The sequence below is a fragment of the Watersipora subatra genome, chromosome 7 (genome assembly GCF_963576615.1).
Source record: "Watersipora subatra chromosome 7, tzWatSuba1.1, whole genome shotgun sequence".
NCBI lineage: Eukaryota > Metazoa > Bryozoa > Gymnolaemata > Cheilostomatida > Watersiporidae > Watersipora > Watersipora subatra.
Window position 1 is genome coordinate 48,824,509 of NC_088714.1, and position 13,319 is coordinate 48,837,827.

General features: G+C 34.9%; 1 protein-coding gene across 1 annotated transcript; it reads left to right on the forward strand.

Annotated features, from left to right (window-relative positions):
* The first annotated feature begins 4,612 nt into the window (after nt 1–4,612).
* LOC137400852 (glycoprotein 3-alpha-L-fucosyltransferase A-like) lies at nt 4,613–10,328 on the forward strand. Its single transcript, XM_068087195.1, has 2 exons — nt 4,613–5,492; nt 10,144–10,328. The coding sequence occupies exons 1-2, from the start codon at nt 4,613–4,615 to the stop codon at nt 10,326–10,328; spliced, it is 1,065 nt and encodes a 354-aa protein (XP_067943296.1).
* Nucleotides 10,329–13,319: the final 2,991 nt, after the last annotated feature.

Genomic DNA, 13,319 nt, shown 5'->3' on the forward strand with positions numbered 1-13,319 from the left:
TGTCCATGCAGTGAAGCTGACCCCGCTGTTTCAGCCATTGTATTTAATTAAATAATTAGAAGTGTTTGCTCGTAACTTGGGAAACTTGTAAACAATTAATATGACTATAACATCATACGTTTATAAGTGTTTGAGATAATAAAAGCTTTGTAAATAACGATCCAACATACACATACATTTTAGAGAGGTGCCAAAAGATCTGTGTTAAATGGCTTGAACTCGCATGGCTATACATAAAAGACCGCTGCATTAAATGACCAATTGAACAGGCTTCAAGAATGTCTTTAAAGAGAGAACAGGGGCGCAAGAAAAGGGTGGATAGCTCCAGTCTATATGGGCTAACAAAATCATAGAAGTTGTGAGCTAGTCAATTATGAAGATGCAATTTAAACACTTGTATAAAATATACTATATTAAATAGAATCTGTTGAGTGGGTTTTTATGATTCTAAATGCAGAAAGGAAACGCGCAAGCAATATTTTGCACCGTTGCAAGTCAACCTTTAATAAAACATGTCAAGTTTAATCGGCTTAAAGCTGATCTAGTATTTTAAGAGCCGTGGCTTAGGTAAAAATTAGCCTACATGATCTCATGTTTTTTAGCCTCCTGAAGCCAAATATTTACTATAATAAGAGCCGTGTTTGTCCATCTGTGCGTCCGAGGCCACACTAACATTGCCGAGCCACACTAACAGCATTAGAAAGAACATTGCCTCGCATGGTAATCAAACCCATGATTTAAAATTAAGTACACTACTACTAGACCACCCAGTCACCATACCACTTCACTTGATAAGTGCGCAAATACTGATTACCCATGACGATCTCTCACTGAATTGAGACTGAGAAGCATACTAGTGATCATATAAAGTCTAGCACTCAGGTCCCTCGCCAAAAAAGATACTAAACTCAACACAATGATGTAACATCACATATTATACTTAGTATTAAATCAGTTAAACTTGATTAAGAAGTATTCTATGAACCTTTGTGCTGCTAATAGTGTTTACCAATCTTGAGAATGGATAACTTGAAGCTTAATAAAATTAGTATTTACTCTTAGAGTTCAGTACTCCTGCTCTTTTATTGTCAATGCAAAGCTTTTTTTCCAGTTTTAGCCTCAGTTCCAACTATTGGACTGCACTTAGTGACCTGTCAACAGACCAGTGACCTTATTTTGGGAGCCCACTATAGAAAGACACTAGTTTTGCTTTCCACTTGTCATATAGCTTTATTTAGCTTTGTTCTTATCTTGAAAGGAATCTGGTAGTACTCAAGCTATTTTTAGCAGTTCTAAAACCAGAGAGTTTTGTGCTCATTTAAGCTGAGCAGCAGAGTCTCGAAAAGCTCTTTCAGCAATCACATTTTGTTTTTAAAACAAACAATATACGAGTATAAAAACCCTTGTACATACGACGGTTTATGTACTGTATATATGTTTACATGTGTATACGGTGTACACTTCTCATATATATAGAAGACTCGCCTTTTTAAAAAAAATCTAAAAGTTCAGCAACCAGGCTTAAGTAACAAATAAAATAAAGAAAAATAAAATGTTTCTGTTCATGGTTTATACAAGTAAGTTTTGCTAGAATCTATAAAAAAATATTTTTAATGTTGCTTTGGTACAAAGGCTAACACTTAAACATGTTAGTTAATAATAATAAGCTAATAAGTATACATGTATCATGTCAACAATTTTGTATAGAAAATTATGTTATGTTGCGCATGTTTGTGCTATTAACTATTACCTAAAACATTCAATAAGTTTAAAATAGCAAAGTACAAGCTTTTAAGAATTATTTTGTAAACATATAGTTACTTCGATAAAGATATGATTTTACTACGTCGTACCTTTAAAGGTTGGCTTGCAACAAAATTCACATTACAGTTATTTTATATCAAAAGATTCACCATGTCTTACTCTGTTGTGTTGTAGGTGCCAAATATGTGGAAATGTGATTATAAGCTTTTAAAAGCTCAAAAACGAAAAGCCGCCGTGCAGCTGCGATTAACTGTTCATTTTTGAGCGTTTAAGAACTTGTAATCACATTCCCACATATTTGGCACCTACAACACAACAGAGTAAGACATGGTGAATCTTTTGATACCAAATAAACTGTAATGTGAATTTTATTGCAAGTCAATCTTTAAGGAAATACACTTTGAAGTTGCGATGGTGATTGTAATTATGGTACCACCAAGTGAATTTGTTAGTGTTCTTTGACATTTATGGCATAAAATCACTATAGGCTATTTATCATCTCAGATCATACATAACATACATATTTGAGAAGCTAGTTTTGTAGGCATGTTGTCTGCTACCAAAGGTATTCTCAAGAAATATTGGCAACAGTGCATCTTAGGTCAGTACAACGCGTATACAACGCATATACAAGGCACTTACAACGCACAAACATTGTGGATACAACGCGCATACACTAGCATCACAACACACATACAACGGTCATTAGAAAATAAATAGAATACTTTATGTGATGTTTTAGACCTGTTTTATTAACAGACTATAAATATAAATAAAGTATTGAATAATAATAACATAATATTATTACTATTATTATTATTAAACATTAATATCATTAATAATACTAGAAATTCCCCTGTCATACAGCCCATGACCAAAGTAATATCGGAAAAAAAGGGTACTGATGGTTGAGAAATGCAATATTAGCAGTTAAATGGCACTGCAGTGCAATAGGATAACTGCAATGGTAGCTGTAATGTACTGGGTGCGGGTGTTATTATATACAACAAACAGCAATAACGAAAAGAAAAGAATATATATCTTCCCCTGCAGTAGGAGAACTGCAATATTGGCCAATATTAGAAGTAGAATGCACTAATATTATTAGTATAATCAATATTATTAATATAGTAATAATAGAAAACCAATGCACAATTTTGTTTACATTTCAAACTTCATAGCTAACAATATCAAGAAGTTGTGATATTTATATAGATTTTTAGAAAATCTATTTAAAAAAGTGTTTGGTCATGACAAACAGCAATAATGAAAGAAAAGGAATATATGTTTATATCTTTCCCTTGCAATAAGAGAAATGCAATATTAGAAGTAAAATTCACTGATATTATTAGAATAACCAATATTATTAATATAGTAATACAGTAATAATAGAAAACCAATGCACAATTTTGTTTACATTTCAAAACGTCATAGCTAACAATATCAAAAAGTTGTGATATTTATATAGATTTTTGGAAAATCTATTTAACAAAACTATTTAGAAAAAATAATAACAGTAACATATTGCCCATCATCGATGTTGTTTGTGTGACTATAACACTTCAATAGTCATCCAAACTTATAATTAAATATTGTAATAATCTCATAAGAATCGTTAGAAAAAAATATCATCATCATTTCCTTTACTTTCACTGCTATGGACATCAGTTATAATATTAAAGTACTCAAATTTTCCAAAATGTCAGTTTGTTTGAAATCGGCAAAAAAGAAACGATTCAGTATTCCTACGTTAATTACAGAAACCTTCAGCAATTCGTCAATGCTATAGACTGGTGAAATGTGCACGTTATTTTTTCGTGAAATGCTCACAACTTAATAGTTCTATTCTCTGTCGCTTGGCGTTTCAATTGCCGGTCTTAATTTTGATAAAAGTAAGACTTACCAAGTTGTAATCAATCACGGTTTTTAAGCCAAATAAATCTGTCTATTTGTGTATAATCCGTTCAGATGGGTAAGTTTAAGAATATGTCGACACTTTTCAAAGACTTGGTAATATATTTAAATAGGTTTATATGTGTTTTGTATCGTTATTATACTTAAACGACTCCACAAAAAAATGGTTAAATTTGTTTATGAGATTTCGATACAATGGTTTGCGACGTTGTTGATGAATAATTTTCGTGAGTTGTGTGCACATGCATTTATCATAAAAACTCTCAAACATTCGCTCCGCTCGTTTGGTCGTGGGAATAATATATTAACAGTGTCACGTTGTGCCGCATGCATTGTTAATTACTTGTGTCGGTGTTGTATTCGCAATGTTTGCGCGTTGCAAGTGCCTTGTATGTCCGTTGCGCATGCGTTGTATGAGCGTTGTACCGACCTAAGATGCATCGTTACCGAAATATTAAATCAATTCATTAATCACCCATTTTATCCTATTCTGTGATTAACAATAAGGGCTGACTAGTGAAATAGTACGGTACTAGCAAGACTCCGAAGGTCTCAATTTACTTACATATATTTACACTCATGCGCATGTTCAAAAACCATGTTAATTGTAGCCAGTTTTGTTGACGAGTAGAAACATAGCTTTTTTTAAATTATTTGTCAAATGTGCAGGTGTTGCACCAAAGCCAAGCTAAAAGGCAATTATTAGTTAACATTTACTAATATTTTTATGTAGAAAATCCTTAGATTTCTATTGATGTACCATAAATCATAAAATAAATACTTAATAAATTATGATTTAATGACAAATAACACATTTATTTTAAGCGTTCCCATAATTGCGATCACTGCAGCAACTAGGTGAAACGGCGTAACACTAAATTGGTACGTTCTTGTTGCAGTCTGGCTGTGGAACTTGTTCATGAATGCCGAGCCCATGGTAACGCTTAGACGTCTAGATGGCTATCAGACAGGTCTCTCGTCTCGTGTCATCCACTGTGGAAAACAAAAATGCCTTCTGCAGTGTGGTCGGAATACCACTTATGGCGCTGATCTTATTTTTTTCAATGAGAAGGACGTCAACTATTACGTAAAGCCGCCTTCTCTGAATGAACAGACTTTAAAAGCCTTCCTCACCAAAGAACCACAGAACCATTTGTACACAGCCAACCATGAATCATGGGACGGCTTTTTTAACTATTCCGTAACCTACTCTGAGGACAGTGAAGAAGGTCGATACTTTAATTTTCCGAGAAAACTAGTTCGTAAGTCTTTGAGCGATCGACGAAACTTTGCTCTAAATTACAGCACTCGACATCCTCGAGCGCTGTGGTTTGTTTCGCATTGCTTACACAGATGGAAACATCACAGCGTGCAAAGTGGAAGGGTTGAGTATGTTCAGGAGTTGTCTAAACATTTTCCTATAGATGCGTATACACAGCACAGTGTGTGCAAAGAACAACTCGGTGATTTGATCAAGAATGAAGCCAACAAATCAGAGCCGGCTCTTGGAGAATATACATTCTACTTGTCATTTGAAAGTACCCTCTGCACAGACTACATTTCTGAAAAGTTTTGGAAAGTTTTAGAAACAAATGGGCAGACGATCCCAGTAGCTTTAGGAGGCAGTTCAATAGAGGAATATGAGAAAGTTGCCCCACCGAATAGCTTTATACACGTAAAAAACTTTAGCTCACCAAAAGCTCTGGCCAAACATCTCAAATATGTAGCAAAGAATGACTGGGCCTTTAATTACTACCATGAGTGGAGAAATTACTACCTCCTGCCCAAACGGATAATGACCCGGTCAATTGGAAGTAAGTTACGATACACTTTTCAGGGTCTCTATTTTGATCAAGAAAACCTATAAAGCTATTGTAAGGGTTGACTGAGTTCAGTCAACTTGAAGCTTAAAAATATGTTGCTTTGTGCTACTAGTAAAGCAGACAATAGCTTCTTAAAGTCACTTCAGAGTGTAACAGAAAAACAGAATATATATATATATACTGGTATATATATACTGTATATGTATATGATGTACATATACATACATAATACTTCAATATATAATATCTATATGTATATATAAATCTCAAAGTCATCATTCAGTGTGTCCAGCTATAACTATTAGAGTCTAGAATTGCAAGATTTGCTTCATGCTGGATTTGATCTTGGAACCTCCCAATTCATCAGGCAATAAACTAACCAGTTATGCTACGCGAGATGCAATGAATTCATCAGGCAATATGAGCCATTATCTCACTTAAAATATGCTTAGAACTCTGCGTCACCCAACGACACTAAAGCTTGCTCTCATGGCTCTTATTAGTAAATTTAGCAGTACGGATAGTAGCTTACTCAAACTAGTCATTGGTGATGAGCCAGGCTAATGGCAAGTGGCAGGCAACTACATTGCCTGCCACTGTTCATAAGCCGTTTTTCAATACCCGTACAATGCTGGACAGTCGGCTAGTATAAATATAAATATACAAACAACATAAATAATATACTAACATTCCAGCTTTTAATATAAGCTTGCAGTAAGCCTGGTACTGCCTGAGAGTTCTTCAATTTCAATTAGATAGCCAGCAGCACACATGTAGATTTTCAATGCAAATTGCTACACTGCTTTCACAACAACATTCCATGAATGCATTCATTGAAGTTAAATGTCTTTCATGCACACGAAGGGACATTTTTGAGTTTCTAATCAGATGGGTGTTTAAAGCCTGGTTCCCATATACGTCGGAAAGCGCCGGCGACAGCGCTGGAGGCTATTAGCGGTGTAATGGGAATCTACGCGCCGAAGACCGCTGGTAGTTGCCGGCGGTCAACGCAAGAGTTCAGCACTGTTCAAATTTCGTGAAAAGCCGCAGGCCAAATTCTTTCTGAAATGCACTGTACAGGCGAAGGTCAGCATTATCGAAACGGCATGGCGAGCGAACATTTTTATGCCGTTATTAGCGATGCATCTTTATGTGAACATAACGCCGCCAAGCCTAGCGCTGCAAGTGTTTTGCTGCGCAATATTACCGCCGGTGTTTCGCAATCGATATGGGAACCAGGCTTTAGAGACTGGCTCTCAGAAACCAGACGGAATTTTGAAAATGAGTATTTTTGGTGACTTTTTGGTGAAAAGCTTGGAGCACATGCGTGCAAAATTTGGAAAAATTTACAAAACAAGTAAAAATACAAATAAATAAACAATAATAAAATACATAGTGTTTATGTAGACACACGCACGAACAATAATAAAATACATAGTGTTTACGTAGACACACGCACAAACAATAATAAAATACATAGTGTTTACGTAGACACACGCACAAACAATAATAAAATACATAGTGTTTACGTAGACACACGCACGAACAATAATAAAATACATAGTGTTTACGTAGACACACGCACAAACAATAATAAAATACATAGTGTTTACGTAGACACACGCACAAACAATAATAAAATACATAGTGTTTACGTAGACACACGCACAAACAATAATAAAATACATAGTGTTTCCGTAGACACACGCACAAACAATAATAAAATACATAGTGTTTACGTAGACACACGCACGAACAATAATAAAATACATAGTGTTTACGTAGACACACGCACAAACAATAATAAAATACATAGTGTTTACGTAGACACACGCACAAACAATAATAAAATACATAGTGTTTCCGTAGACACACGCACAAACAATAATAAAATACATAGTGTTTACGTAGACACACGCACAAACAATAATCAAATACATAGTGTTTACGTAGACACACGCACAAACAGTAATAAAATACATAGTGTTCACGTAGACACACGCACAAACAATAATAAAATGGTACTTTTTAGTTTAGATTTGACCATAACTATAACTGAGCAGTACATACTTTAAAAAGACTGTTCAGTAATTACATTTTATTTTAACGCTTAGGATACATAATATCTCTGTCTATATGTCTATGCAGAATAGGAAATGAAAATATCTAAAACTTTCATGGACTCTTGTGAATACAGCAAGTAAAACCCAACATATTTGAGCTTGTTAGAAAGCCTATAGTTTAAAGGTTGACTTGCAACAAAATTCACATTACAGTTATTTGATATCAAAAGATTCACCGTGTCTTACTCTCCTGTGTTGTAGGTGCAAAATATGTGGAAATGTGATTACAAGCTCTTAAAAGCTAAAAAAACGAACAGCTAATTGCAGCCACACGAGACCGCCGTAGTTTGGATTCTCTTTCCAAAATGGCTCAAATGGGACGTAGTTGTTACAGGATGGTTTCTGTTTTCACTTTCATTCAACCTCATTCGTCGAAATATTTTCACAAATATAGTTCACACTTTCAATAAAACCATGTCTATTGTTCTTACGCGTCTATTTTATCGTCATCGTAATTCTGTCACTTTTAGCAGTGATATCTTATAACTTACCGTAAAAATTCGTTTAATTTTTTAACCTTAGCTCGAAAGAGTACATATCATTGTCTGATAATCATGACGAGCCTGTTGGTCACCTGTGATACTCGAAAAGTGCTGCAGAAATTATTTGTGAAGTATTGGGTCACATGATCAGATTACGACTTGCCAATTAGATCAAGCCGAAACAAAACTGTAAAGTAGCGAGCATCTACAGTATATTTGATACGGGGTCTTCGGTAAAACCCGAAGTGTTTGTCATAAACTAATGCTATGATAGGTTTTATATTGAGCTTTTTATTGGCCTTTCAATTCTCGTGAGAACATCACGTGACAAGACAATAACCAAATTGTAATGACAACGTCAGAGAAATAAAAAGATTCCAATCTACGGCGGCTTTTCATTTTTGAGCTTTTAAGAGCTTGTAATCACATCTCCACATATTTGGCACCTACAACGCAACAGAGTAAGACATGGTGGAATCTTTTGATACCCAATGACTGTAATGTGAAATTTGTTGCAAGTCAACCTTTGAGGATTGTATTTTTATGCAGACTAATACTATGTAGCCCAATGAAGCTCCTTCACTAAAACCAAGATGTTGTGAAAGTGTTCAGCAACCAGGCTTAGTTTTTTATACGCAGTTTGAATAAAGGGTAAACATGTATGACGGCTTCACAAGTGCTGCCGTTCACAAGTGCTGCCGCTCCAGCTGCTATCAGTTATCATACAGTGATAACCATCTTGTATATCCATCAATATGCATATGAGCTTGTGGATCTGTATCGAACAAGTACCAAAGTCAACCTTAGTGCAGTCTGAGTATTAACCTTGAAATTCCTAACAACAATAATCAAAGAAAGTAACATTTTTCACTTCAAAAAGTAGCCTGTTGAATGTATATATATATAGTACATTATTGGCAATAATTTCATACCACAAATAGAAATGTAGAGTTGCGTTTAATGCAGGCAGATACAAAATATTTTTATTTTCAAAGAAAATGCGTCTTCACAAGTTGTCAAACTCAAAGTAAAATCTTTAAAAAAATGCACATAATAAATGTGTACGTAAATCAAGGTTGAACAGAGAAACAATAAACTTTGTTATTTGTTAACTCACTGAGTTTAACTCTTTCTATATGTTAACAACTACATTCTGTTTGATCATTAACTATTGTGTTGTTATATGTTAACAACTACATTCTGTTTGACCATTAACTATTGTGTTGTTATATGTTAACAACTACATTCTGTTTGACCGTTAACTATTGTGTTGTTATATGTTAACAACTACATTCTGTTTGATCATTAACTATTGTGTTGTTATATGTTAACAACTACATTCTGTTTGACCATTAACTATTGTGTTGTTATATGTTAACAACTACATTCTGTTTGACCGTTAACTATTGTGTTGTTATATGTTAACAACTACATTCTGTTTAACCATTAACTATTGTGTTGTTATCAATACAACTAGAGTTCTCTTTATGCTTTTGTTTCTAAGCATGCCAAATTTCTCTGAAAGTTTTCTCATCATAAAACTAGGGGCAACATGATAGTGATTATTTGCCTAAGGCAGCAAAGCGCTGAATCAATTAAAAAAGACAGCATGCTCTTTGGAACAACTTGAAATAACATAGTTACCGAACAAATTCCACATTGTTTTTTTTAAGTTTTTCCTTTGATGATAGCTTTCAAAATGCCCACAGCTAGTTGAGCCTTTCCCTTCTTTGACCTTTTTGGATCGGTTGAAGATTTTTTTGGTAAAATCATGACTGCATCATTTAAAAGGCTTTATTTACTCCAACATTGAAGGACGCAGGCACTACTGTAATTAAATACCACTATAAACATCTTAACTATCTTAAATTTAAATCATCTTAACATACTAAACTGTTCAGCCCGCTAAATTGAACTTCATGGTCCAACAGAGAAACATGGTAAAAGGCATTTCGGAGCAAAAAAACAATCATTTAAGGTTGGATTGCTGCTTTTAGACAGGCTTTACCTTTTTTTAATTTATTTTTTATGTTGCAGCGCCATACAGGTTTGTAACAGCGTCATACAGGTTTGTGGCAGCGCCATACTTATTTGTGGCAGCGTCATACATGTTTGTGGCAGCGCCATACAGGTTTGTGGCCACGTCATACAGGTTTGTGGCAGCGCCATACAGGTTTGTGGCAGTGCCATACAGGTTTGTGGCAGCGCCATACAGGTTTTAGGTTTTCTTAAAAGCAGAAAAAAACTGTAGAAGTTACTAATTAATAAGTAATAGTCGTGTCAAACAAGTTTTCGAGTCAATGGTAAGGCCTTGAAGTAAACGCAGACAGAATAAAACCTATTTTAGTCAAAGTGCACTACTCCAGCAAATACCCGTTTTATCTTCACCTCAGGCGTGGGTCAAGGAACTCAACATTACGTTTGTAGCGCAGCACGAACATTACCTGGCTGCTGAGGTTGACTACTAGTGATTGTTATGCTCAACAGACTCCACTCAAATTCACCGTTATTGGCACTGAGCTCTACTAGAATCGATGGCTATAGGCACTGAGCTCTATTTACATTAGTGGTTACAAGCAATGAATCCTGCATATTTTAATGGTTGAGCGCAATGAGCTCTATTCACAATTCTCATCAAATTTGTCAAGACTATTGTCTTTTTGCTTTTTTCTGGCTCTTTCCCCTTTCGTTCTCCTCTTCCTCTCTTTGTATCATGAAACATAGCAAAGGTGAGAATTTTTCAACACTCTACCCTTTAATAGCGTACATTTCGAAAAAGTACTTATTTCCATACGTAAACCCAAGCCCGTATTCCTTGGGGCGACTAGCCGGCTGAGCCGCCCCAACTTTTTAGTGATTTTTGGTGGGCAAGTACTCAGAATTGCAGTCTAAGCTCATTCACTGGGAATTGTCAACAACTAATTTACTAGCAATTAGCGTGCTATATTGTCTCCGTGGTGATGTCGTGATCTCGTCAAATGAGTGATCTTGTAGGACTTTGTAAAAACGTGGAAACTGAACTTTATTGCTTATAGTAGGAGTGTGAATAAGACCCCCCAAACTTGCATTTTCTTTATCATAAAATAACCGAATCAAAACATCAATGAGGAGCACTATAGGACAGGCTCGTGTAAATAATCTTCTAATATTACACATATATAAAGATGTTGAAATAGATACAGAATCAGTTGTAAAAGATTTCTGTCATATACACATTGACAGAAAAAGAGCTATTACAATAAAAAAGTAATAGCTCTTGTTCTGTCAATGTCCTTTACAAAAATCTGTAGTGTCATGAGTTATAAATCGCAATTTTATTATCGTTTGTTGAATAAAGAAAAAGTTTTGCCTTCCATGAACCATAAACAATATATTTATGTAGATTTTGATGCTTACAATTGATTGCGTTTATGCCTACGTTGAGGGTTGTTTATGCTTAAAAGGTCCAGCGCTTCGGAGCGCTGTTCCAAACCCCGTTGGGGGCTTACACCGCCCCCCAAACCCCCAGGTGTTCATAACTAGTTGCCTAACATTTGCCGCCGCAACCTGCAACCAGGAAATACAGGCCTGCGTAAACCTAATTTATTAGCGCATACTGTTTTCTGATCTTTCAGTAGATTGTATAGAAAACACCACAAAAACCCTCAACTTGGTGTACTGCGCTCTCAATGGCTGATCATATTTCACGAAGCGAAAAGGTTTTCGCTGATTGACTGCATTGTTCCCCTAACAAAATGTCCGAGAAAATGAGCCTCACAGCTAAATGATCAATTGTTTTCCAACAAATAAAGTACATTATATTTAATTTGGAAATGCATCAATAGCTATGAGAGACTGCTTGATAACTGATCAATTCAACCCACCCATACACTCTGAATGGCACCCTGTATCTCGGTGTTGTTCTAGTGGTAATCACTTCACATATAACTTCATCATTTTCACTTCATCTTTGCGGCACAGGTATACTGTTAGAATGTTATGACCTATGTTATAATATAAATATATATATATATATAAATGTATAGATAGATCTATAAAACTATAGATATACATGTACCTATAGATATAAGATGTCATATAGAGAGGTATAGAAATTGTCAGTAATTATCCAATACAAAGTAATTATCCAATACAAATAGAAATAAATCATGATGGTAAAAACCATCAAGATTTTTTATACATAATGTACATATTAAAAGCTAGTAACAACATATTATGTTAACCTTTGTACCTATAGTTACTTACAGTAACTTCAGTGTATTTAATTGTTGTGATCTGCAATATAGCGTAACATTACAATGTACTACATGTAGTACATACCGTAGAGAGTTCTTACCTTCGGGACAGACATTTAAAATAAACGTTGAATTTAACTTAAATGAATTTAGCCTACTAAACACAGCTAAGTTTTTGTATGTATTTCACTAAAGTAACTTCAACTTTGTCATAGCCTAAAATTTTATCACCTATCTGTTTTCGATTTTGTTTTCCTTATAACTTATAACAAATAACACTGATCTGAGGAAGAGACTGAGCGAGCATTATATCTCTTTCAAGCGTTGTGACTGGGATTTCGGCAATTATCATATCGGCATTTTCGTTATTTTGACGTAATCAGCACATCGACTGCCAAATTTTAATTTCAATAGAATTTTTTGTTAATGTTGTATGGCGGAAAAAAGTCGAAAAGACTTTCATCCTCTTTTGGCGAGGACAAAAAACCATCGTGTTTGACTTTGTATGGCAAAAGTATCAAGGGTAATAATAACAAGGGTATCTGTATCCCGAGGCCACACTGTAATAATTAATAATACAATATTTGATATGAAAAAAGGATATTCAGTATATCGTAAGGACACTAGGTGTGATAAGAATGGCTTAGCCTTGTGGTTAGGCGCGCTTGATATTTGATATTTGCTTTGAATGTCATGAGATCCAATCCAGTACAAAGGTGATTTTTTGTACCTAAAACTTTGTCACTATAGCTGGACAGACGAATGACAGAAAACAGTGAGATATGTAAATGTATCTCCTATCTATCAACATAGTGATTTAAATCTAGCAATAAAAAGCACTGGAATTGAGCTCATTGCAATTGCAAGTTTGCGCACATGCACAACTAATCGCACGAACAAGGAGTTCGTATCATTCTTAAAGGTTGACTTGCAACAAAATTCACATTACAGTTATTTGATATGAAACGATTCATCATG